Here is a 23,092-nt window from a genome sequence, read left to right on the forward strand (position 1 = left end):
ACTGGGTTTAAAGAGCATAAATTGAAGTGAATTATGATTATTACTTGAACGTGCGTCCCCCGACTGACGGGCGGAGCCGAGCCACAGAGCCACCGTTTGTGGAACGTTCTTGGAGTACCTTGGCGCGAGTGCTTTACGATGGAGCCGATAGGGTTCGAGTCGTTGCAATCGTTTTGCTACAGAATTATGGTTCTTTCGCGTATGTTTTCCCACACTTTACACTTTAGCCAGTGTGGCCACTTTACACCGAGGCTATCGAATCGCCAAGAAAACTTCCATCTTAATTTTAGGTTCCACTTTACTTGATCATTCCCACGTCAAATTAAAGAGACTCGCGTTAGCGTTATCGATTTTCGTCATCCTAATTGGCAAATTCGGAACCGGATACCGTAGACCTATATCGCGGTGGCACGCTTTTGGCTAACCGCGACCAGCCCTTAAATTTGCGATGATTTTTGCGGTTACGTGAATAATCAATTTCATTTTTGGCCGTGCCAGAGCCAGAGTCTAAAAGCTCTGCTAACGAAGCAGATTTCACCACGTGTACGGAAAATTCAATTACGATCGTCCCCGTCCCCGCTCGTGGCGCCGTGGCGTGAGCGGTGGATGATTGATTTACATATCTTTTGAACGCCGCGAGTGCGCCGCGGATGCAGGATAATCAGGGACACCGCAGGGACGGAGTAGACGCGACACGAGTTCTTCGCGAACAATTCCGCCAGCGATGTCCTCGAGACTTTTGGCGACCGAGGCGACCAAGATGCAACATTCGGGTTTCGTTCGGCACAACTAGTTTGTTGATTTGCGATTCAAATGTCCTTCGAAGCACGCGATTTACTTGAGGGAGTATCCGGTGGGAACACGCGTAGCTGAGCTACGTTAAATTTGTTAATTAAAACACTCTTGTAAGTGGCCCGTGTTTGTAGATCATCCCAATAAACCCGATTGCTCCGTTACTTTGCTGATTAGTTTACGAGTTCTCGGTGACCGAACGGTTCGTCGCGTGTCCTGGAACCGGTGGCTCAATTTGTTAGCCCAACACCTCTCAGCAATCGCGACCCACTACCGGGTGATGGGCCGATAACGTGATTTCACCAGTTAAACGGTTGCCGTTTTCGTGTGCCACCGGAAAGTGTGGCGAATGTTTGCCCAAAATGGCCCATTGACGCTATCGTAAAAGGGCATAGTTAGATTTCCGGTTCGTTGCCTTACGGTTTCGTGTTCTATGCTAACAGCGCCCCGTTAACATTTTCCGCTGCCGCGTGGCGTGGCAAAAAATTACGAAGCTAATCAAATCATGATAAGGCAAAGTTGAGGCCCCGATGAGGCACCCGTAACGGCAGGAACCAGCTTTGGAGAAAGCTCCTTCTTTCGGTGTGGTACATAATGCATCAAGCTCGAGACACGGAAAAAGCATTATCAAATGATTGGATGAACCACGGTGGGCAAGGGCGTGGGGCACGGTTTTTAAACCGGTTAAAAAACCGGGTTATAACAGCAAATTAACGGGGACACCACCCCATCGACCGGGGTGCTCGGAATGGTGCATAATTGGAGCGCTCGGAATGGAGCATAATTGCACCCCCGAAAAGATTTTGGGATCAGGACGGGAATCCAGAATCCGGTTATTGCACTCAATGTTCAATTTCCCCCATAGTGTGCGTGGCACATCCAATTAGAATGATTCCGGTCACCGATGTACAACAATCCGGAACCCCGGCCAACGAGCAATGGCACTGCGCCAACACAAACTTTGTGGGCCACAATTCGTACCAGGGAATCTTATAGCGCCCTTAACCCCAGAATGGACACATCGACCCGTAACACCGTTCATCTGAAACGCCCCGGAGGAAAGGATCGTCAACCAGAAGAACGAATGTATGGCTCACCAGTTTCTTAATTTTTTCCACTTCTTTTTCAGGCATTCCAGGTGTTCTGGCCGTTTATTTTTTCGTTCTTCTCTCGCCCGTCGGCTTCACAACACCACCATCTACCAGATAGAATTACTTTACATTCGCGTCATTGTGATAAACTTTAAACTTCTAAACTCCGAACTCAATTTTCTCCACTTAATCGTTACAAGGGACACACAAAATATGCACTTTCCGCTGCCTTTGTCGTCGCCTGCGGCCGCTGCGGGTCCGTTCCGTTGGTTAGAATGCGCCGCCGCCGCCATCATCATCATCACCGTCGACGTCCACCCGGGGCTCCCGTTTCCGCCGCTCACCGTGCCCGACTCGCCTCTCTATCGCTCCGGTTTATCTGCAAGAAATTGTCCGATCTAAACGTCCAGTTCACAGGGTAAGTGCTTAACTAAAAGCGGATATCATATACCGCACACTACCGACTACCGACACACTCTGACCCCGCCCGGCCGGGCGGATGGGTCGGATGGGTCCGATAGTCGGTGCCGTGCTGGTGTGATGGTAAAGAGAGTGAAAGTGTATTCGTACTGTTACTGTTGTTGTTTGCGCTGTTGCTGGCCGTGTTGTTGCCACTGTTGCCCGTTCCGCTTCCGGCCGTAACTCCGCCGCCACCGGTCCCACCGGTACCGCCGCTTCCACCGCTCCCACCGGCCACCGTACTGCTGCCGTTGGCGACGAATGGTGTGCCCAGACCGTACAGATGGCCGCAGTACTTCGCGTTGTCGATATTGTCCTCAAAGAACATCTTCCGCCGCGCACCGATTGAGAGAGAAAAGGGAAGGAAGGAAAGAAATCGTAAGCGTCAGAGAATGGAATCGAAAGAATCGAAACACTAGCTCTAGCCTCAAGGGAGTCACTTTGCGCCAACCGGGCCCCGGGACGGCCTTCTCGATCGACGGGGCTAAGGAAAAACACTGTTTTGTTTTTGGTGTATGCTTGATCGCTATTCAGAAGCTTTACATTCTCTATTCCAAACGTTCTTTTGCAAGATAATTTCAAACAATGCCAACGCGCGACACACACAGTGATGTGGTCTTCGATCGCGTGTAAATCGGTAAGTCCTGATCGGTCGGTGCCATCGATCCGTCTAAGGCCACTAAATATCCACTACTCTGGTTAAACACTACTATTCGTTAGGCATATCACAATGATGCTTTAACCCTGACAAAAGGGTCTGTTTGGTGTGGAACTGGGACCTGCCACGGTGCAATGGCACAGGCTCTAGAGCGCCTTTTTCGGCCTCGGATGAGCCTTGAGACGAGTGTCGATGTGATGTAGGGATTGGTACAGGGACTTCTCGAAACTGTCGCCACAGCCGCACTCGAAGCTGCCGATACCGCTGCTATCGCGACTACGGTTCGGGCTCGAGTGTGGCCCGCAGTCCGGCGCCACGCCGGCGGCGCCACAATGGGCCGCCAGGAACTGGCACCCGTTCGTATGTACCTCTCGCATTTTGAAGAACGCCATGCCGGTGAGCAGCGAATCCGAGCCGGCCTGATGCTGCGGTCCGACGCGTCGCAGCTCCAGCTGGTCGGCCACCTCCTGCAGGCCGCCCTTGAGATTTTTGCACGACTTCATCAGATACTTGACGTCGTAGATGCTGGGAAAGTAGATCCGCAGCAGCTCGAAGAAGTCGCCCTCCTCCGCGGGCAGGTTCTGGTCGGTGAGCAGCTTCAGCAGGTACGCGAAGTCGTACCCCGAGTGGAAGCTGAGCCACTTGATGTTGTCCATCAGCACGATGCCGGAAGTCATGAGCAGCTCGGCAAAGTCGAGCGGATCGATGCCGTCCTCCTCGTGCTTCTTGAACTGGATGCCCGAGTTGAGCAACAGATCGATCGAGTCCTGTGCGTACATGTCCTCGCTGAGGTTGAACTTGAAGTTGAACTGCCACGTCGAGAAGCCGGCCGGCGTCCGCCCGTCGTCGTCCATGAACGTCAGCCCGAGCTGGATGATGCGCAGCAGATCGACGTTGCAGCGCAAACACTGGTACTGGTAGTCGGCCGACGAACGGAACTCTCCCACCGGCCGGGCCACCACCCCCGGGAACTCGGTATCCATCGCGACGAAGTGGTACTTCTGAACGATCAGCCGGATCGTGCGAAACTCTTCGTCCAGATTGTGCCGCCACACGTCCCGGATGCCGCACTCCTCGTTGGACTGCGGATTCATGTTGCCACCGCCACCGCCGCCTCCACCACCGCCGTGACCTCCGCCGCCACTAACTGCCGATGGCATTGCCTGGAGACAAAAATGTGAGCACACAGCACAGCGTATGATTATCTATCGCACCAAAGCGAATTCCGATTGAATTGAGAAAAGATAGACCGAACCGTCAACAAATGCCCGGTGGCCGGCGGCTCGCTGGTACACAAATTACTCATCACAAAAAACAGCACCAAACAAGGAAAACAATCACCAAGGGGGTCCCAAAGGGCCGTTATCGCAAGGCGCGGGAGAGATACGAACAATCAACTCGACGCAGCACACAGCAACACCGTGGCCACCGGGAGTCAGCCACCGACTAGCGCGCTTACCTGAGCCTCAGTGTGCGGCTGTTTCGTTAGCCACTTGCGTTGGTGTGACTGTCCAGCGGCGGAAGGAAACGTTGGTTTGGTGGTTCGAAATGATAAAGCCGGCTCCCGCTCCGTGCTCTCCCGTGGCTCGCCGCTCGTTCGGTTTCCGTCGCTAGCGTGGGCTTCCTCTGTCGGTTCCTGTGCCCGCGGTGAAGGCAAACTTTCGCTCTCGTTATTCTTTTCGTTCTTGTCGTCGTCGCTGCCGTCTCCGTCTCCGTCGTCGTCGTCGTCGTCGCCGCCGGTCCGACGGTTTCCTTTCTGTGCTGCCTCGCTCGATAGCAATTCAGCCGCTTGCGGCGACGATCCGGATCCCTCGTTACGGTCCTCGCTGTGTTCACTCTCCACTGGTGTGCTTTCAGTGGACAACCGGGGTATCGTTACTTCGGACTCCTTCGTTTGATTCGTATCTTCATGTAGGTCTCCAGTGCCTTCCACGGAACTAGCCGTCGCTGCAGCCACGATCCTCGGGCAACGGGTCAACGGGGTGCGTTACTAGCCTTTCCTGAAGCACTTCCGTACGCTGCAAAAGGTTCTTTGGTCAAGGTTTGCTCTTCGGCCTTCGGTCCTTCTAGAACTTACCCGGTTGCTGCTCAACTTCAAACGTGTTCTGTACCCCAGGGTGCCAAGCGAGGGCTGAAATGGGTTTTCCTCCTTTACCAGCAAGTCTCTACCCGACGAACGCACGGTACTAAAAGAAATTATTTCGCCGTGGCAGGATTGCGACTGGAAAGGAATAACACGGTCAGAAAATCGCAAAAGGGCTTCGCGGCGCCCCGGGTGAATGCAATACTTACGGTACGGATAGAAAATGCCCAACAATGCGCGTTCCGCCGCCAATGCAAATGTCCTCCAGCGAAGAATGTCTGGGCACAGCTTCGCCCCGCAGTGAAACCCAACCGGATCCGAGGCGGAAACAATCTCTGGCGGACACGGGCGTTGTACGGTGCGATGGCGAAAACACTCGCGGGAAATGTTTTCTTTTCTGCACCGAGCGACTTTTTCCTTCGCGATCCGCGACAATGACAAAACGGCTGCCACAAAAAAAATGCTGGCCAAACGCTTGCTCTCTCACTCACTCATTCGTCGCGTCCACTCTCCGCGCTGTCAAAGTGCTGCTGTCAACTGTCAAAACGGGTGCCGAAAAACAAAACAAGCTCACTGCGATGTTTTCCACATTGAGAAAATTCGTATCATGATTTTGGAAAAAGATGCAGGAAATGCTCACATTTTGTCGCCTCTGTCTGTGCCAGGATCGGTGCTTAGTATCTTTGGCCGCGGTCGCTGAATCTTCATTCTCCGTTCAGGATCTCGAACGGATAGCGGGCGTACGAGTAAGTTGCAGACCCGGAACCATTGCCTAGGACCACTCTTACCTTTAGTGGATTTCAGGTGCCAGAAGACGAATGCTCGTTCTACAGCATCTGTGTGCAGTGTACCAAGACTGTAGAAAACACACTGTCCTTCCGCCGGTCATGCCAGGATAATAATATACTGTTCCGCCAACTATTCGCGGAGGCCGCAAATGATCACCTGTGTTCCGGATCTCCAACTGAACTGTTGACGGAGGGCCCCAAAGTGAAGGCGTTTCAGATGATGGTGGAATTCGTTCTGCCAAACATGGGACCAACCATCGTTGGTGAGCCCGGTGACTTTGCCGAAACAACATTCGAAGCCACCGATTTTAAGTGCAAGGAGCTCACCGAAGAAACTGGAAGTAAAGAATCTTCCAACGAGTACCAAGGTACTGACGCTACCTCAGTTACTAGTGCCGCTGAAGAAGGGAACGAAAGAAGCAAGCGTGAAGACACACCCGATCGTTCATCGAACTCTCTGTCCGGATCGCGACCGAAGCGACTTTGCAACGTATGCGGAGCCATGGTGTGCGATATACGAGGCCATACCCGAGCGCACACACAGCAAACCTTGTTCCCTTGCCCTCATTGCCCCAAACAAATGACTACCAAGGGAAACCTTTCGAGCCATGTGCACACAGTCCACGAGAAGCGGATAATCAAATCATGCCAAAAGTGTGACCTCGGATTCACCACCAAAAACTCGTACCAATCGCACATGGTATGGCACTGGCAGACATCGCAACAATGGAACTTCTCTTTTTATACGAGCTTGTGCATTTTTGGTCCCCCTTTTCAGAGAACCCACCACGACGCAGGCAGGCCATACTTGTGCCAGGTGTGCCTCAAACAGTTCAAGCATCCCTCGAACTATCGGGACCACACGAACCGGGCGCACTCGAAGCACACGAACTTCGAGTGCACATTTTGCGGGAAAAGGTTTAAAGCTATGTAAGTGACTTTCCCGATGCAAGAGACCCCATCGTTTACCTTACACTGCCCTTTCTGTCCTTTTCACCAGGAAAATACTCCGGAACCACCTGATGGTGCATTCCAGCGATAGACCTTACGCGTGCAGCCACTGTCCCAAGCGGTTTAAGTCGTCGTACGCAAGAAAAACGCACGAAATAACGCACAGCGGAACTGTGTTCCCTTGCTCCCTCTGCGTCAAGGTGTATCGATACAAAAGTGTGCTCAAAGAGCACTACAAAAAAGCGCACGCCGAAATGTAAGCATTAGAACCCCTCCGGAAGCATTCGGGGCTGGTGGGTGAAAAGCCAATCGGCCTCACGAATGATTCATTTGTGCAAACGGCAAACACTCGATGAAAAAGCAGCACCAATGGGTATCGAACGCATCGAGTGATAGGAAAAGATAAGCCCTCGTAGTACAAACTGTCTGTTATCTGTTAACAGAGCCCCCCTTTTCCTATCGATGGCTATTTGCTGCTCCGTTGGGCTTTTATCAGCGCCAGTGCGAGGTTAGCAAACGCGCGGTGAACACTTCGAGCGAACACGGTACGCCGAGCAGGATCCGGTAGAGCCTCTCAAGATGGGTCAGCACGTCTCTCGGACGGATTTCGAGTGGGTGTACGATGACCAGCCGCATACCCGCCGTCGTCAGGAGATGGTGAAAAAGTATCCGCACATCAAGAAGCTGTTCGGGCCCGATCCACGGTTTAAGTACATCGTTTCCGCCATGGTACTGACGCAGATTGTGATGCTGTACGTGATGCAAAACCAAACGTGGCCAATGATCGTGCTGGTGGCATACTGTTTCGGAGGTGTCATCAATCACTCGCTGATGCTGGCGAATCACGAAATATCGCACAACATGGCGTTCGGGTACGGGAAACCGATGGCCAACCGGTACTTTGGCATGTGGTGCAATCTGCCGATCGGGGTGCCAATGTCGGTGTCGTTCAAAAAGTACCACAACCTGCACCATCGCCACCTGGCCGACGATGACCTCGATCCGGACGTACCGACGCTGCTGGAGGCCAAGCTGTTCTGCACCACGTTCGGCAAGTTCATCTGGGTGTGTCTGCAGCCATTTTTCTATGCCCTGCGGCCACTGTTTGTGAACCCCCTGCCTCCAACGCGGCTGGAAATTATCAACACCATCGTGCAGCTCACGTTCGATACGTTGGTGGTGCTGATTTTCGGTTGGCGCATGCTTGCCTACCTACTGATCGGCTCTGTCCTGGCCATGGGCTTCCATCCCGTGGCCGGTCACTTTATCGCCGAACACTACATGTTTGCGAAGGGCTTCGAAACGTACTCCTACTACGGACCGCTCAACTGGATCACGTTTAACGTCGGGTACCACAACGAGCACCACGATTTTCCCGCCATCCCCGGCAGTCGGTTGCCGGAGTTGAAGAAAATAGCCCCGGAGTACTACGAAACGATGCCGCAACACACTTCCTGGGTGCGGGTGCTGTACGACTTTATCACCGACCCGGCCGTGGGACCCTATGCCCGCATCAAGCGCAAAAGTCTCGACCGAAAACCGAAGGCGACGGAAACGAAATCGGTCGATCTGATAAGTGATTCATTGAAAGTGGCCGAAGAGGGCGAGCAGCGAAAAAGATAGAGCTCGGCACGGCACGGTGCCTTATCGTTGCGCGCTTGTCGCTGTGCGTAATTGATAGGAGGGAGACGATTTTCTGATAAACGTTGGCTGCGTGATAAAAAACAGGTCCCATAAGGCCCCTCGTTAGGTAACAACGGTCACACGTAGGGGGCCGTTGGAATACGTGATCAAGACACTTTGAAGCTCGGAACGTGATCGATAGGATTGTGCGTAAATAAAATAGCCTGCGGTTTATCTGTCATGGGCGAATGTTAAAATGTGTTGTTGGTTAACTTATTTGACCTTTACATAAATACAAGTGGGTCAGATTTCCAAGTGACGGTTGGAACCCAGTGGATCTTTTTTGAGGGTGTCTTATTTTAAAACAACCTTTGCGTCTACTGATACAGCACCGTTTGTTCCTCCATAAATCTCGCCTATCTCAAACCTATGTTGGGGTAAGAGGTGGGTCTCATCATCATCTATAAATCGGTTAACCATATCAACGTTCCTTTTGCATCGCCAACGAAACATAAACAGGTCATCCAGACGCGATTTACAGGTGCTACACAAATACGATGGACAATCCTCTGACGGCAGCAGCTGTAAAGAGATGAGGAGAATACCATCGTTGGTATTGTGCGTAACCGAGAGTTTCTTCTAAAGAGAGACGCACTACCTGAAGGCCTGTGCAGTCGAAGATTTTTTGGTAAAGATAATCCCCCAATGCGTCGGAAGTCAGCGGTTCTAATGTAGAATCAGTTGACAAGCACATGCGACATATTCGAGGAATTCTGGAAAGAAATGCGCCGGTGCCGTTATTACTATACTCTACATATTTCGTTAACCGACAACTCACTCGGTGTCCCCTGTTTTGCTGTGAGGTACTGCTTGACTCAAATAAACACTTGCTATATCTCTTTTTGTTCGTCGATCTTTGTTTTTCGCTCGACGACCTCGCAAAAGCATCCGAGCCCTTTCACGAACTGCCGCTTTTCGCTCTTCTGATAGAGAAGCGCGATATTGAGCCATGGAAACGCGGCGTTTTTCACGGGCCATTGCTTTCTCTTCTTCACTCATTTTATTCTCAATGATTCGCCTTCTTCTTACATTCGCGCTGTATCGGGAAAGATTCGACCTTCTTCGTCGTGGCATCGTGAAAGATTATTCATTCATTATTTTGTATAGTAAAGGCGTTGGTAATCGTAAAAGATGGTCAAAATATTTTCCAACCAATATTCACCATAGACAAAATGACGTTTAGCTGTCATTTTTACTGTCAATTTTTAGCCTTACTTTTACTCTTACTCCTCTTTTGCGTTTGGTTATTCCGGTTCGGATTGATCACTGGATTATTATAACACGGCAACTCACGATAAATCGTGAAGTATCCTATGTCCGTCTCCTGGCTCTAAGCTACCTTTCCGTCAAATATCAGCCAAATCGGTTCAGCGTCTTTCTTGAGTTATAAATAGGGCAACTAACACGACTTTTTTTTATATATATATATAGATGTCGGGTACCTAAAACGATTACTAAATATTTTTGGTTCCACATTTTCGATAGTGAAAATAACCTGAAAATAACCGGCGAAAACCTGTGCAACGCACGATTTGATTTCATTCAAACCAACTGCTTCAAAAGGGAGCTTTCAAAGAAACGCTTGTCCGACAGCGCAGATGTCAACAATGCAAGCTTCAGCAACGCAAGCGTTTAGTCGAAGCAAGCGTTTAGTCTGCGGCGAACAAAAGACCGGCGTTGGCCAGACATTTTGTTTGGTTTCCTTCGAGTTGGCTGATAAATTAAATAAACGCACCGGAATCACGCCACCAGCCCGGGAAGAGAACGCGTACCGCAATCACATTCGATCTCAGTCCGCAGTAACAGTCGCGCGAAATGGATTCTTGGCTGCCATTGGAATCTAACCCCGAAGTAAGTTTGTCCGTCGCCTCTACGCATAAATTATGTTGAGTAACGGCTCGTTTCCCGAAAGGTGCTTTCCAGCTACATGGGAAAGCTGGGAGTTTCCCCGCTCTGGAGCATCGTCGACATTTTCGGCATGGACGATGAGCTACTCGAAATGGTCCCGAAGCCGGTGAAGTCCTTAATATTCCTGTACCCGTGTACGGTAGGTAGAAGCGACGCGTGGGGGCCGTGTGGCATATCATTAAACTACCCTTTGCTTCGTTATTTAATTAGGGCGATAAAGACAAGGAAGCAACTGAGGAAGTGAAAAGTACTGGCTCATACCCGGAAGGACTCTTTTTCACTCGCCAGTACATCCACAACGCGTGTGGTACGATTGCTTTGATCCACGCGCTGCTGAACAACCCGGACATCGAGATCGAAGAAGGCAGTGTGCTGAAGAACTATTATAACGATGCAAAGAATTTGTCGCCCGAGGAGCGTGGCCGACTGTTGGACAAAAACGTAGAGTTCGTAAAGGCGCATGAGGAAAATGCCCAAGAGGGCCAAACAGCAACGCCCGCGTTGAACGATCCAGTTTTTCACCATTTCGTCGCATTTGTCCACGTGGCTGGGAAGCTGTACGAGTTGGATGGTCGGAAGAATGCGCCCATCGTTCACGGCGATACGACCGCCGACACGATGCTGAAGGACGCGGTGAAGGTGTGCCAGAAATACATTGCTCAAGATCCCACCGAGGTGCGCTTCACACTGCTCGGGCTGGCACCAACGCAATAGACACGAACGGAAGGAACTGGAATCGAAGGATGATGTCTGCAATTATTGTATCTACTCAGCTGAGAGCGCTTTTGCATACGTGTGGCCAGCTTAAATAAAGGACGCATATTTGTCCCTAACGCTCGACAGGTTTTTCGGCTTGATGTGCTTCGGTTCAACCAGCAACACAAGCGTTTATTATACTGCCCCTTTGGCTTTACGAATAAAATTCGATTGAATAAAATGATTTGCAATAGCCATAACTACCGAATTAGGATTACCACTCGGGAGGCTCGGCATAACAGAGGCGTCCGCCACGTACAGGTTTCGAACGCCGTGGACAGCTAGATTTCGAGACGAAACAACTGAGTTGGCTTCGGTTGTTCCCATCCGGCAGGTTCCGACAGGATGGTAAATGGTGTGCGTAACGGAACGTACATAGCACTCCCAGTACGCGTCACTATCGGCCTCATGGTTCGTGCAACCGGGAAACGGTTTCGGATTCATCTCCAGCCCCATCGCACTCGCCGACCGTTGTTGCGTTATTTTTTGAAGCATACGAATCCCTTTGATGAGGACATTCACATCACGCAAGGACGTCAGGTAGTTGGGATTTATAATCGGAGTGTCCTGCTCGTTGGCACTTCTGAGTACAACTTCTCCAACACTTTCCGGGTGAAGCAATATCGGAAGAACGGTCGCCACCGGCTGACCAACCTTCGCCAACGGTCGATAGTAGCTCTCCCAAACATCGTCTTTCAGATTGACGATTTGCCTCAAATGGACCCCTGCATCGGAACTGACTCCCGCCGGAAGGACCATAAACTGAATATCGCTGGTGAAATTACTGCCAAGCGATACGTAACCCACAGCATCACAGCCCCCGAAAGCGAGAGACGATTGCCGGTGCCTTCTTGTCCAATATTTCGCAACGTTTCCCGGATGCGCAATGTCAACGGGTCGTAGATTTAAGTGATGGCCCAACAGCACCAACTCGGATCCGGTCCCTATGTGGTCTTGCAAATTTTTTCCCACCATTGGTAAATCAGCAACGAACGCTATCCCATGTGCGGCCAATTCTTTCTTCGGCCCGATGCCACTTTGCAGCAAAATTTTCGTGGTACCCACGGTTCCGGCGGTCAGGACGACGGCTTTCACTGCTTCCACCTCAAATTTTTCTTCCCCTTTCGAAAAGATCAAGCGTCTGGCTTGGCCCTCTTCGAGCATAACTCTTTCTACCAGTGCGTTTGTTATCAGCTCGTGACCATGCCGTTGCGTGGCCTCGTAACTGTGACTGGTTGTCCAGCGCCTACCATACTTGGTCGTTACAAAGGGACGAAAGAATGACTCTTCGCCAAAACCGAGTTCCTTTGCGGCTTTAATGAAAACTTCTCCAAGTGGCGTGTAGAATCCCTTTTCGACGTGTTCTTCGGCATGGCCACGATCGAAATAATGCATAAATTCGTCCAGCTCGCTGGGTGTTTCGAACCACGCAGCGAAATCCTGCCGTTTGGCTTGATAGTGAATCATATTGTTCAAAATCTGTGTTCCACCGAAGACTTTTCCTAAAAACAGAAACCACTCAGTCAAGCGTTCACGTCTTGTACAGTTTTAACCCATTCTCTTACCCATTGGCCACCGGCTTCGATTTCCGTTCATCGCCCAACAAGACGCCATCTGTGGCTCGGTTTCATACTGCCAATCGTACTGCGTACCTTGGAACAGGGGCAGAAACAGTGGAATGTCCATCAACGAAGGTCTTCCCGCACCAGCCTCCAGAACGAGTACGTCATCGGAAGGGATCCTCGAAGCAATGAACGATCCGGCGGTACCGGAACCAACTATGATATAATCGTACACCGGTTTACCCGGTACCACACGGACGCTGGCCAGGAACGATGCGGTGTAGTACAGGTTAAAAAAAGCCGATGCCGCCAGGACACCAACGGTGTAGAAAACCACTGTGAAATAGTAATAGCAGACCATTTTCTTCGATAACGAGGCGTTGATTTCAAAATAAACAAACAATCATCTGGCCAACTGCGCGAAAGTGGAACTGCTCGACAAACCACCTGATTTCGAGCACGAGTTGCTCCCATTTTTGACATTCGTTCAATGATCGCCAAAACGTTCGGTCGCGGTTGCAGAAATCGACGACGAGTAAAAGAATCAGCGCCCGGCAGGCCCTCTGTAAATGTACGTTGTTGCACTTCGACCGGTTGTACGGCATTTTTGTGCATTTTTTCCTTTTCTCTCTTTACAGACTTATACGCGGTCGATAGGCTGATTTTTCGCCGAACCTTCTAGGAGCAGCAGAACCATGGGACAACACGTTTCCCGGACGGACTTCGAGTGGACGTACACGGAGGAGCCGCACGCTAGCCGGCGGAAGCTGATTCTGGAAAAGTACCCACAGATTAAGAAGCTGTTCGGTTACGATCCGCAGTTCAAGTGGGTGGCAAGTGCCATGGTCCTGACGCAGCTGGCCATGCTGTTTGTGATGAAGGACCAGCCGTGGAAAATAATATTTCTCACGGCCTACTGTTTCGGTGGAGTGATCAATCACTCGCTAATGCTCGCCTGTCACGAGATCGCACATAACCTGGCGTTTGGACATGCGAGACCCCTGGCCAATCGGTTGTTTGGCTTCTTCTGCAATCTCCCGATCGGCCTACCGATGTCGGTGTCATTCAAAAAGTACCACCTGGAGCATCATCGCTATCAGGGCGACGAGGTGATTGATACGGATCTGCCAACGTACCTTGAGGCGCAGCTGTTCTGCACCACGCTCGGCAAACTGTTCTGGGTCTGTCTGCAACCGCTGTTCTACATCTTCCGGCCACTCATCGTCAACCCAAAGCCACCGCAAAAACTCGAACTTGTCAACGGTGTCATTCAGCTCGCCTTCAACACGGTGATTGTTTACTATTTCGGGTGGAGGGTAATGGTGTATCTGATCGTGGGGTCCCTGCTGGCGATGGGCCTCCACCCCGTGGCCGGCCACTTCATCTCGGAGCACTACATGTTTGCGAAGGGCTTCGAAACGTACTCCTACTACGGACCGCTCAACTGGATCACGTTTAACGTCGGGTACCACAACGAGCATCACGATTTTCCGGCCGTACCCGGACGGCTGCTGCCGGAGGTGAAGCGGATCGCTCCGGAGTTTTACGACACCATCCCGCAGCATACCTCTTGGACGCGTGTGCTGTACGATTTCATCACCGATCCGTCCATCGGACCGTACGCTAGGATCAAGCGTAAGGCCCGCGGACTGGACTCCTAAGCATTACGTTACCCACTCAGGTAAGCATCCCGACCAAACCGGTTAATTGCTGTGCAAGCAATCGATCAACGAACGAGTGCCATTCCAATCAGTGTTCGGAAGCCCATTATCTGTTATCGCTCTGTGAAAAAGTGCCGCCACCTGTGCTTTATTGACTCAATGGCACTATTCTGCAGACAATACGGTGCCCATGGAGCGGGCCAAATCCGCCCGGCATTTCGGATAGATAAGGGAAAATTTTAAAAAAAATGATACGCTTATCAACGTGCCTGTGGTGGTCGGCAAGCACGGCGACGTATACGAGTATCGCAACGCTGTCCAAACAGAAACGGGCGCTACGCCTAGGCCGGTGAGACATGTGACTCACTCGTGTGACAGTTTTCTGCAGTACCCGCTTCATACGCTTTGCATACTAATTGATTTCCATGCCTTTTTGGCCAGGCACTTATTAACCCATCAACGGCTAGACATACGACGTCTGTGGTGACGAACATCGGTTCAATCGGGCTCCTTGTACCGTTTGGTGCACACAAAATTTTGAAACAGCGCACAGTTTGAGTTTATTTAGCGAAATCATTTCCGTAGCCCGTTCTGTTTGAGGGCATTAGTCATCCGTTTCGCTGTTCTTTAAAGGGTGGTCAACAAAGTTGCGCCACTGCACGATTGTCACTGCTGCGTGTCAATAGAAATCAAAGATCTTGTACGCCGATATTACATACGACACAGTCACATGCCCGCCATTGAATGTTTGCACACTTCCGAAGAGGGAATTTTATCTTTTTTCAAACGTTTAACCAATTATAAAAACCTACCTCGCGATAGCTCGAGGTCTGATAACGCAAGGCAAGGCATGCAATTTATACTAATTTAATTTTTTTTCTACCTTTTTGCAGCTGTGACGAACAACCATCCACCAACAATAGGGCGGTAATATTCATAAAACAAAAATTAAACGGTCTTAGGGGTGTTAAAGGTCTTGGCGAAACAATCAGCACACAATTGGGCGTGAAGTTTGACGATTGCAGCGGGATGCATACAAGTATTGTTGAGAGGATATTACGATAACACGTTGCGTGGCGGAGAAGTTCAAGTGTTTGATTTTAGTTTAACGAACAAGCCTTGCGATTATTCAAGGATGAGGCAGCAAAGCTAAGGGCATGTTTGGTAATTGATTTGCACTGTTTATTTGGCTCAGAAGACCACAAGGGGGGGTTTCGGTGTTTTCCGGGAAGCATTCTCGACACGCGGAATGTGTGCGAGGCTAAATAATGTATCGTTTTATGATTTGCACCAACCGTTACCTCAAAAGCTCTGCGCACTCGCATTCGGCAAGCAAGGAAGATAATATGACTTCTTCTAGAGTAACTTCAGCCACGGTTGGTTCAACGCCCGGGTTGCTCCACGGTCGGTAACTGCATCACGAGCACCCGCGTCACACTGATTAGGATAGGATAATGAATATTAAACTGTTAGCTATACAGGGAAGCACCGTAACGTGTGACTTGTTTTGTAATGCGCTTTACATGTACGTGTCGTGTTTGTGTGGATTGATTGTTGTGTACGAAGAACTAGTGGATTTTCCAACCGAACTCTGACTATACCGAGCTGGGGTATACCTAAACAAAAATATACTAAATTTACAACGGTTGCTTACGAAGGAGAACGGCTACCGGTTGCCGCAGCCGTGTTCGAAGTCAAAATGGATTGAATAAAAACCACAAAGTCTGCTTGTCCTGTTGTTTTTCACCGATATATTTTCCAAATCAGTCTCCCATTTCGGCACGATCCTGCGCCAATGCGCCTTGCGACGGGTGCGATATTCGCATGTGGCGGAGCAGACTTTTCTTAATCGAATAAGCCCGTTGGCACACTACACAGCAGTACTGGCCGGCATTGTCGTGTATTTCCCTGTGTTTGTCGCGCATCGCCCTGAAATGTTTAGAGACGTATTTTTATACTTGATTTGAACAGCTAACCCCAGCAGGAGTTGGTCAGAAACGTACACACTGGCGAAGCTTCTATCACAAACGGTGCAGTTGAACCTGGGCTGTTCCACGTGGACCCTTTGACGATGGATCCGTAGGTACGACTTGCGGGAATACTTATTGCCACACAGGTGACACTCGAACTGTTTTTCTCGGTGCATCAGCACGTGTTGCTTTAGCCCGTGTATACTGCTAAACTCACTGTTACATTCACCGCAAATGTAAGAGCGCTCGCGTGTGTGAATATTCATGTGGACGTAGAGATTGGAGCGATGCACAAACGTTTGTGCGCAGTAAGGACATTTTTGTGCTCGTATGCCGTGGTGCATTCGCAGGTGCTCGGCCCTGTGGAGTATGAATTTACCGCAAACATCGCACCTCACTTTGGTGCGGGGTCTTTTTCTAGTGACTTGGCACGGTTTCGTTCGCTCCGATTCGCTAACTGAGCCCGAATCCGTATCGAGAAATTCCTCCTGCATAACTGCATCCTGCGCTCCGCCATTGAGTCCATCACCAGAAAGTGAGCGCAGCGAAAAGGTCCCAATAGCAGATCCATTATCGTCGGGTTCATCTGAGCCCGTGTATGACCCATCATCTTCACTGTGCACATCGAAGAGAGGCCTCCATAATGGTTTGATCTTTATGTCTATCACTATGTCTGATTGTTGCTGCTCATGTTCCTCCACTAAACCGAACTCAAGAGTACTTTCTCTTTCATTTTTAATCATTCTTTTTGGAAAAAATCTACTTGCCGCAACAAACCTCAAAATCCGCGCGATCTGATATGTAAACAAACGCAGGTGACGGAACTAACTAAGGTAAGTAGAAGCATCATCCAAATGTCAAAGCAGTCCGTCGTTCGTGTTTATAAACTTTCTGGTAAATGATATCGAAGCCTTGGAAAGGAGTACGGAGAAAGGGGATTTACTAAACCCAGGCATCAGGCCGAGAGAACAGACATAAACCGTGGCGAAAATATTGATATATAGGAGTGCGAGGCAACCTCTTGCAATGGCTCCTTTTATTATCACCTGTGTGTAGGGGCCGATCAACTTTCGTCCACTTGCACAGTTTGAAAAAGAACTGAGGTTTGGTTTGTCCCTTATTACATTACATTAATCTCTTAATATTATATTTGGATCACTTTCCAACGCCGATTTGGTTCGTTATGCTTCGGTGCCATTAGAGACGCTCTTTTCGTGCGTTTTCAGATGAGTTTTGAGGTTGTCCTTCCTATTGAATGGTCTATCGCATACATCACACACGAATGGTTTCACGTCCAGATGCACGAAGGTGTGCTTTCTAAGCCGTGCCCTGTGGAAGAAGAATCGATCATGAGACGCCAAGTTTTAGCACATAATCCGGTGCCATTTGTACTTACTTTGTTAGAAAGACCATGTCGCAATCTTTGCACTTTATTTTGGGCTCCTCAAAATGAATCAGCTTATGGCGGGACAACGACGCTTGATACTTGAACGATTTCTCACAAACGGGGCACGCGTACATCCGCTCGGTGGCGTGCGTTTCCCGATGCTTATTCCGCCCAGTGGTGCTCGGGAACTCTTTCTCGCACAAATCGCACTTGTACATTTTCTCACGCGTGTGCAAGTTGACATGGTTTCTCAGGTTGGAGCTATTCACAAAGATTTTCGGACAGTACGGACACTGATACGGGCGCTCGTTGTTGTGCCACCGCATGTGTGCCGTCATATCTGTGCGTGTCATTCCACATATCGGGCATATCTTCGCGTAGGCCTGCTGCTGTTTCGTGCTGCACGCACGGTTCCGCGCACGGTTCTTTATCAACCCGGACAGACTTTTCTCTTTTTCCGATACCTTTTGGCGACCGCGTTTCATGATTGGTTTTCTGCCGGGCCTCGTGCGCCGCTCGCCGCGTTTAGATTTCAAGTGCGAGCGAACCATCACGTCCTTACGAGCGATCCGTACCAAACAACCATCAGTATTACTTTCGCCAAAAGAATCGATTGTTTCTACAGCTTCGCAGCTGAGACGTTCCACGTGGTATGGCTCTCCAATCTCTTCCTTTTCCGAAACATTCGCGTCCATTGGGTTATCGCTGACAAACTCGATCTTGTACCCGGCACCACCATCTTCAACGGGACTCTCCTCTTCGACGATGTTATTCTCGATGTAGTTGAAATCCTCCGATTTGCCGAGAATAGCGTTTTCAAACGTAACTGGGCGGTGGTGAAGACTTTTCTCGTTTTCGAGGCACCTCTCGCGAAAAGAATGCCAATCTGCAATCGCCTGCAGACAAACAGGGCAGATGGACGCGTCTGGTTCCAACGAGGTTTTCTGCGGAAACACAAACGCGGGACAAGCCAACACTTAGGTTCTGTTTCATGCGTGTGTTCGATCTCGTAATGTTTCTTACACTTATGGAAAGATATTGTTGAATGAGTTCGTTTAGATCTGCCGTTAGATGTGTGTCGAGAGAACAAACTCTGTAGCTGGATATCAGTACCAAGGGTCGCTGGTGTGTTTCGTTGCACAGCCGACATGTTTGGTCCATAGCCCTAACACGTTTTGTTTTGCCGTAACTGTGGCTCTTTGCTAATAACTAAAGCAAAGCAACCCGTTCCCACAGAAAGAATTGTTTATACACGAAAATACGTTGTTTATTGACGAAAACAATATGACGTCCGTCTGTCATCAAACGCACAAGATACTTTAATGCAAAGGTATTGGACTTGTATGTGCCTTGGTTTGGATCTGCAATGGTCTGAAAACCGAACCGCTTCCGCCAAAAAAGGCGCCAAGAACGCAAAGTTCTCCATTAAATTATTTGCAAATGCAGAGAAAAAAGAATACTTTTAAGCGCAACGTGCTCTTTTTGTTTTATTTTCTTCTATACCATTTGTTGCACTTTGCACTTTGTTCGCATTGCATTTTCCTTCACCAACTTGCTTGAGTTTGAACACACTTGGTAAAACCAATGGTTAAAGGCCCACCGTTCACAGGGTATCAGGGCACCGAGCACTAGAAGGCTTCTTCCTCTTTCGAACGGTTCCCGTGCTTGTGAGCCAGGTGTATTTTTAAGTGAGTTTTTAGATTATCCCTACGATTAAATCGCTGATCGCAGATTTGGCAAGCGAATGGCTTGACATTCATGTGCGTAATTGTATGTTTCCGCAAGTCGCCCCTAGAACAAAAAACAATGAATTGTGTGCAAAATTTTCGAAAACGAACAGTATCGTCCGATGGTCCTTACCTGGTCATGAAGACTTTATCACAGCTGTCGCATTGGATTTTGCGTTCCTGTAGATGGGTTCGTCGGTGGCGTGCATAATTGGTCGGCTGGTAGTAAGATTTGCCACAGATCGGACAGAGATACACACGTTTCTTTTCGTGAGTAACCCTGTGCTGTTTCAGCCCATTCAGCGTCGGATACTCTTTTGCGCAAAGATCGCATTTGTACATTTTCTGTCGCGTATGGATGTTTACATGGCTGTGCCGATTGGACGCACTGACGAAGCTCTTGGGACAGTAAGGGCACTTGAAGCGTCGGTCATTTTTATGTGCCCTCATGTGCTCCGCCATGTTGGACCGATATTGGCCACAAATTTCGCAGGCAGACTTTCGCTTTCGCTTCAACGTTTCTCGACGGCCCATAGGTTCCGGGGATGCGGCAGGCATACAGCCGGATGAAGAACTGCTTCCGTGGTCCTGATTTTCTACAACAGAATGATCGCTTTCTTCCTCAGCGTCCAAAACGTTGGTGTGGCCGAGCGTCACCTCATCGTCACAGCTTTTGTCGTCTTCCGCTGCCTTAAACTCTATTTCCAATGCAACACATTCCTCCGTGCCTGATCCTCCTTTTCGGAGTTCAATTTCTTGTATTTCCCTTTCGGCGGAAAATTGCACAGTCCTGCTATCTGAGGATTGGACCCATTGGCGATAAACTTCTGCGTTCCTGTGGCACATTTCGTAAAAACGGTGCCATATTTTAACCGTTAGGAGACACGGAGCGCACACATGTTTGGCTCCATTCTGTTCCGAGGGTTCATCCTGCAAATTGTTCTATTCTCTTTAGGCGGTTCTAGTACCGTTTACTGCTGATTTTCCATACCTGTGTGAAGAGATAGCGATGGATCATTTCATCCAAATCAAGCTGCTTTGTGGTTTCATCGCCATCCGGGCTTGGTACGTGAGTCTCCGTTAAAGCGTTCAACTGAGTATCAGTATTTAAACATAGTCGACAAATTTGATCCATGACAAATTACCTCAAATCGCGTGCACTTTCTATATTTTTCCAAAATAATCGGTGAAATCAACAACTTACGAGAGCAAAACAAACCTCGCCCTTTGACAAAACTTAGCCAAGGTATAGAGAGTCAAAGGTACGTTCATTCTATTGTATGATACAAAAATGCGTAATGCGATTTTGAAAATTAATATCGGATCATTCACGAAAAGATTTATTTAAACAGTAAAGATATCTCAAATTTAGCAGCATCTGTGGATGTCTGACAAACCAAATATCCTTGCAAATGTGTTTCCTTGGCCAAATAACATTCAAACAGGACTTTAACACAGTTTGAATTACTCAATAATACGGAACATGGATTGGTGCTTATACACAGATGTGATCGATTTGGATAGTAAAAGTGCTTCTTATCGCCTAAAATTTATTCGCATACGAGTAGCTTGAGCTTTCAGTGTTTCCGAATTTTCCTTGAGAGCTCTTACTTGTCTTACACAATTGCCTACAGATACAATTGCGTGTTGCATTTTGCTTGCAAAACAAGTCGACACTGCGCAAACGAAACATTTAAAACTTAGTATTGAATAATTTACAAACTTGCTCTAGCTCGATAAGGATGAATGTGTCCATTTTGCGGGCAAGGTCTCTATTTCTGGGTATGCTTGATTTTTGTGTGATTGTGTAAGGCACTTTTGGTGGTGTAGCGCTTATCACAAATCTCGCAAGCAAACTCAGGTTCATAATGTTTCCGCAAATGCAGCAGCATTCTGCCTCTAAAACGAAAGCAAGGCATCAGATTGCGTGCATAAGAGGCACGAGTGAATAGTTTTACAACTTACTTGTAATAAAACCGCATCTCGCACTCGGGGCATTTTACTTTGGGCTCTTCAGTGTGAGTTTTCATGTGACGCTTGAGTGCCGGCCGGTACTGGTACGCATTGCCGCATGTTTTGCAGACGTGTTTCTTCGTCTCGGAATGGCTATCCTTATGATTTCGCAGCACATTCAGCGATGTGTACTCTTTGTCACAAAGGTCACATTTGTAAATTTTCTCTCTCGTGTGTATGTTAATGTGCTGCTTGCAATTACCAGAATCCGTAAACGCTGCCGGGCAGTGTGGACATTTGAATTTTCGTTCGCCATTATGCTTGCTCACGTGCACGGAAAGATTTTTTCGAAACACGCCACAAATATGACACACTCCACTGACACGTCCAGCCTCATTGTGAACCTTTCCGACAGCTTTCTTCCTGCCGAGTCGTGGATTATCCGTCGATGAACCCACGGCAGGCCTTTTGTTGCTCTTGCTTTCTTTTAGAGTTATTTTCGGGAAATTTTCCTGGGGAACGCTATCATACAGACATATGAATTCTGGTTCAGTAACAATAGGCCCATGCTGGGACAAAGTTTCGGAATCGAGCCGTTCGGAACAGCGTGAGCTCGGAGTTTCCTCTATCTCTTTTTTTTCGCATTTTACCTCAACATCCTGTGTTTCGTCAGCTTGCCTTATGAGTTGTCTTCCAACTGTTCTATCCGGATTATTACTTATCGATTTTTCCGGGGTATCGTTCTTGAAAAATAAATGATTCTCGTTTGGTTCCATTCGTTCGTAAATCACTATTTCGGAACTGAAAGAAGCTTCCAATTCGCTAGAAGTACATGCTTTCTGCTCGTTTGAGTGTTGGTCGCTTTGTTTGATCCTCGATTTTAATGGGACTTTATCGGCATTCTCCTTGCTTCGTTCCTCTGGTCGGTCGTCTTCCGTGGAAAGAAACTCTGGCTTTATAACAATATCTTCAGCGTTCATATTTTCTCCATTGGAACCTGCAGCAGCGAAATAGGCATCCTTTTCATCGATTTCAATGGACAGCAGCTCAGACTTAATGACCAACGATCCAACATTCTCATTCTCGGATTCTGATTCTGATTCGTCCGTGGGAGGTTTCTCTGCATAAACTGTGCAGTAGAGCTTTTTTACCAGTTTTTGGCGAAACTTTTTATCATTTCCCACACAAGATTGATAAAATATGTGCCACTCTTTCAACACCTTAGCGCACTTTGTGCACAGCTTAATTGTAACACCGCGGTAACTACAATCAATCTGGAAATACCGAAATCCGAATTAAACCACAACGTTTGCTCACAATAACAAGGATTACCTCTTCGATGGACAAGTATCGACGAATAAGTGTCTTCAAGCTTGGCTGATCCCCGGGAAAGGACTGGACGCCAGTAAGACTTACTAATACTTTGTCTTCTCTGAGACACAGGCGGCAGAGTTTCATGATCATTTTGGAAGCAACAACCGCAGAAACAGCGAAGTCTGAAAATGGGTTAAGCCTTTCACTGCATCGGACGCTATTTGTTTTGATACCGGATTGGTTGTCGTGGTTTGTTTTGGTACAGTGGCGAGTATTTTTCGAGCACATTTCGAGCAGCTACAGCACTTCGGCTGTCTGTTCGAATAAAACCGTTTGTTCGATATTTCCA

At 48.9% G+C, this 23,092-nt stretch overlaps 9 protein-coding genes across 12 annotated transcripts; 4 read left to right on the plus strand and 5 right to left on the minus strand.

Moving 5' to 3' along the window:
• Window positions 1–1,925: 1,925 nt before the first annotated feature.
• Window positions 1,926–5,500, minus strand: LOC131206639 (CCR4-NOT transcription complex subunit 7). 2 transcript variants are annotated; one of them, XM_058199281.1, is made up of 6 exons: window positions 5,293–5,500; window positions 5,078–5,221; window positions 4,460–5,018; window positions 3,369–4,163; window positions 2,454–2,670; window positions 1,926–2,262 (listed from the first exon to the last, which is right to left on the minus strand). In XM_058199281.1, exons 4-6 carry the CDS (start codon window positions 4,158–4,160, stop codon window positions 2,246–2,248), a joined length of 1,026 nt encoding a protein of 341 aa, XP_058055264.1. In that variant the 5' UTR covers window positions 4,161–4,163; window positions 4,460–5,018; window positions 5,078–5,221; window positions 5,293–5,500; the 3' UTR covers window positions 1,926–2,245. The 2 variants fall into 2 exon arrangements, with proteins under 2 accessions (XP_058055264.1, XP_058055253.1); XM_058199270.1 differs by having other exon boundaries at window positions 1,926–2,281.
• Window positions 5,501–5,706: 206 nt separating this feature from the next.
• On the plus strand, window positions 5,707–7,082 carry LOC131206519 (zinc finger protein 32-like). The gene is made up of 4 exons (XM_058199096.1): window positions 5,707–5,829; window positions 5,888–6,571; window positions 6,650–6,801; window positions 6,872–7,082. Exons 1-4 carry the CDS (start codon window positions 5,707–5,709, stop codon window positions 7,080–7,082), a joined length of 1,170 nt encoding a protein of 389 aa, XP_058055079.1.
• A 249-nt stretch (window positions 7,083–7,331) lies between these two features.
• Window positions 7,332–8,784, plus strand: LOC131215353 (sphingolipid delta(4)-desaturase DES1-like). Its single transcript, XM_058209744.1, has one exon. The coding sequence runs from the start codon at window positions 7,402–7,404 to the stop codon at window positions 8,443–8,445; it is 1,044 nt and encodes a 347-aa protein (XP_058065727.1). The 5' UTR covers window positions 7,332–7,401; the 3' UTR covers window positions 8,446–8,784.
• Window positions 8,785–10,168: 1,384 nt separating this feature from the next.
• On the plus strand, window positions 10,169–11,350 carry LOC131212030 (ubiquitin carboxyl-terminal hydrolase). The gene is made up of 3 exons (XM_058205752.1): window positions 10,169–10,356; window positions 10,418–10,552; window positions 10,624–11,350. Exons 1-3 carry the CDS (start codon window positions 10,321–10,323, stop codon window positions 11,125–11,127), a joined length of 675 nt encoding a protein of 224 aa, XP_058061735.1. The 5' UTR covers window positions 10,169–10,320; the 3' UTR covers window positions 11,128–11,350.
• On the minus strand, window positions 11,292–13,092 carry LOC131206523 (glucose dehydrogenase [FAD, quinone]-like). Its single transcript, XM_058199102.1, has 2 exons — window positions 12,735–13,092; window positions 11,292–12,671 (listed from the first exon to the last, which is right to left on the minus strand). Exons 1-2 carry the CDS (start codon window positions 13,090–13,092, stop codon window positions 11,305–11,307), a joined length of 1,725 nt encoding a protein of 574 aa, XP_058055085.1. The 3' UTR covers window positions 11,292–11,304.
• Window positions 13,093–13,221: 129 nt separating this feature from the next.
• Window positions 13,222–14,392, plus strand: LOC131212286 (sphingolipid delta(4)-desaturase DES1). Its single transcript, XM_058206093.1, has 2 exons — window positions 13,222–13,302; window positions 13,370–14,392. The coding sequence occupies exon 2, from the start codon at window positions 13,427–13,429 to the stop codon at window positions 14,390–14,392; it is 966 nt and encodes a 321-aa protein (XP_058062076.1). The 5' UTR covers window positions 13,222–13,302; window positions 13,370–13,426.
• Window positions 14,393–17,430: 3,038 nt separating this feature from the next.
• LOC131207585 (zinc finger protein 600-like) lies at window positions 17,431–18,961 on the minus strand. Of its 2 annotated transcripts, none has more exons than XM_058200215.1 (3): window positions 18,773–18,961; window positions 17,759–18,693; window positions 17,431–17,691 (listed from the first exon to the last, which is right to left on the minus strand). In XM_058200215.1, exons 1-3 carry the CDS (start codon window positions 18,908–18,910, stop codon window positions 17,544–17,546), a joined length of 1,221 nt encoding a protein of 406 aa, XP_058056198.1. In that variant the 5' UTR covers window positions 18,911–18,961; the 3' UTR covers window positions 17,431–17,543. The 2 variants fall into 2 exon arrangements, with proteins under 2 accessions (XP_058056198.1, XP_058056191.1); XM_058200208.1 differs by having other exon boundaries at window positions 17,759–18,725.
• Window positions 18,962–19,296: 335 nt separating this feature from the next.
• Window positions 19,297–20,595, minus strand: LOC131207613 (gastrula zinc finger protein XlCGF7.1-like). Of its 2 annotated transcripts, none has more exons than XM_058200245.1 (3): window positions 20,468–20,595; window positions 19,610–20,406; window positions 19,297–19,540 (listed from the first exon to the last, which is right to left on the minus strand). In XM_058200245.1, exons 1-3 carry the CDS (start codon window positions 20,492–20,494, stop codon window positions 19,378–19,380), a joined length of 987 nt encoding a protein of 328 aa, XP_058056228.1. In that variant the 5' UTR covers window positions 20,495–20,595; the 3' UTR covers window positions 19,297–19,377. The 2 variants fall into 2 exon arrangements, with proteins under 2 accessions (XP_058056228.1, XP_058056220.1); XM_058200237.1 differs by having other exon boundaries at window positions 19,610–20,418; window positions 20,468–20,590.
• A 299-nt stretch (window positions 20,596–20,894) lies between these two features.
• Window positions 20,895–23,031, minus strand: LOC131206526 (zinc finger protein 62-like). Its single transcript, XM_058199105.1, has 3 exons — window positions 22,762–23,031; window positions 21,442–22,703; window positions 20,895–21,375 (listed from the first exon to the last, which is right to left on the minus strand). Exons 1-3 carry the CDS (start codon window positions 23,029–23,031, stop codon window positions 21,249–21,251), a joined length of 1,659 nt encoding a protein of 552 aa, XP_058055088.1. The 3' UTR covers window positions 20,895–21,248.
• Between the last annotated feature and the right edge of the window lie 61 nt (window positions 23,032–23,092).

This window comes from Anopheles bellator, chromosome 1, assembly GCF_943735745.2.
Source record: "Anopheles bellator chromosome 1, idAnoBellAS_SP24_06.2, whole genome shotgun sequence".
NCBI lineage: Eukaryota > Metazoa > Arthropoda > Insecta > Diptera > Culicidae > Anopheles > Anopheles bellator.

Bases quoted from the DNA above. Each gene is read 5' to 3' on its own strand.
- LOC131206523 (XM_058199102.1), bottom strand. From the start codon at position 13,092: ATGGTCTGCTATTACTATTTCACAGTGGTTTTCTACACCGTTGGTGTC. The intron at 12,672-12,734 runs GTAAGAGAATGG...TTCTGTTTTTAG, and splicing joins TCGAAGCCGGTGGCCAATGG to GAAAAGTCTTCGGTGGAACA.
- LOC131206639 (XM_058199270.1), bottom strand. From the start codon at position 4,160: ATGCCATCGGCAGTTAGTGGCGGCGGAGGTCACGGCGGTGGTGGAGGC. The intron at 2,671-3,368 runs GTACATACGAAC...GCGCGGCGGAAG, and splicing joins CGTTCTTCAAAATGCGAGAG to ATGTTCTTTGAGGACAATAT. The intron at 2,282-2,453 runs GTACGAATACAC...CTGGACGTTTAG, and splicing joins CGCAAACAACAACAGTAACA to ATCGGACAATTTCTTGCAGA.
- LOC131206526 (XM_058199105.1), bottom strand. From the start codon at position 23,031: ATGTGCTCGAAAAATACTCGCCACTGTACCAAAACAAACCACGACAAC. The intron at 22,704-22,761 runs GTAATCCTTGTT...CGGTATTTCCAG, and splicing joins GATACTTGTCCATCGAAGAG to ATTGATTGTAGTTACCGCGG. The intron at 21,376-21,441 runs GTAAGTTGTAAA...CTTTCGTTTTAG, and splicing joins GAGATGCGGTTTTATTACAA to AGGCAGAATGCTGCTGCATT.
- LOC131207613 (XM_058200237.1), bottom strand. From the start codon at position 20,494: ATGATCCATCGCTATCTCTTCACACAG. The intron at 20,419-20,467 runs GTATGGAAAATC...TAAAGAGAATAG, and splicing joins ATCGCTATCTCTTCACACAG to AACAATTTGCAGGATGAACC. The intron at 19,541-19,609 runs GTAAGGACCATC...TTTTTGTTCTAG, and splicing joins GATAAAGTCTTCATGACCAG to GGGCGACTTGCGGAAACATA.
- LOC131212030 (XM_058205752.1), top strand. From the start codon at position 10,321: ATGGATTCTTGGCTGCCATTGGAATCTAACCCCGAA. The intron at 10,357-10,417 runs GTAAGTTTGTCC...GTTTCCCGAAAG, and splicing joins CATTGGAATCTAACCCCGAA to GTGCTTTCCAGCTACATGGG. The intron at 10,553-10,623 runs GTAGGTAGAAGC...TTATTTAATTAG, and splicing joins TATTCCTGTACCCGTGTACG to GGCGATAAAGACAAGGAAGC.
- LOC131206519 (XM_058199096.1), top strand. From the start codon at position 5,707: ATGCAGGAAATGCTCACATTTTGTCGCCTCTGTCTGTGCCAGGATCGG. The intron at 5,830-5,887 runs GTAAGTTGCAGA...AGTGGATTTCAG, and splicing joins AACGGATAGCGGGCGTACGA to GTGCCAGAAGACGAATGCTC. The intron at 6,802-6,871 runs GTAAGTGACTTT...CCTTTTCACCAG, and splicing joins GGGAAAAGGTTTAAAGCTAT to GAAAATACTCCGGAACCACC.
- LOC131207585 (XM_058200208.1), bottom strand. From the start codon at position 18,899: ATGTCGGCTGTGCAACGAAACACACCAGCGACCCTTGGTACTGATATC. The intron at 18,726-18,772 runs GTAAGAAACATT...ACAGAACCTAAG, and splicing joins AACAATATCTTTCCATAAGT to TGTTGGCTTGTCCCGCGTTT. The intron at 17,692-17,758 runs GTAAGTACAAAT...CTTCTTCCACAG, and splicing joins GACATGGTCTTTCTAACAAA to GGCACGGCTTAGAAAGCACA.
- LOC131212286 (XM_058206093.1), top strand. From the start codon at position 13,427: ATGGGACAACACGTTTCCCGGACGGACTTCGAGTGGACGTACACGGAG.
- LOC131215353 (XM_058209744.1), top strand. From the start codon at position 7,402: ATGGGTCAGCACGTCTCTCGGACGGATTTCGAGTGGGTGTACGATGAC.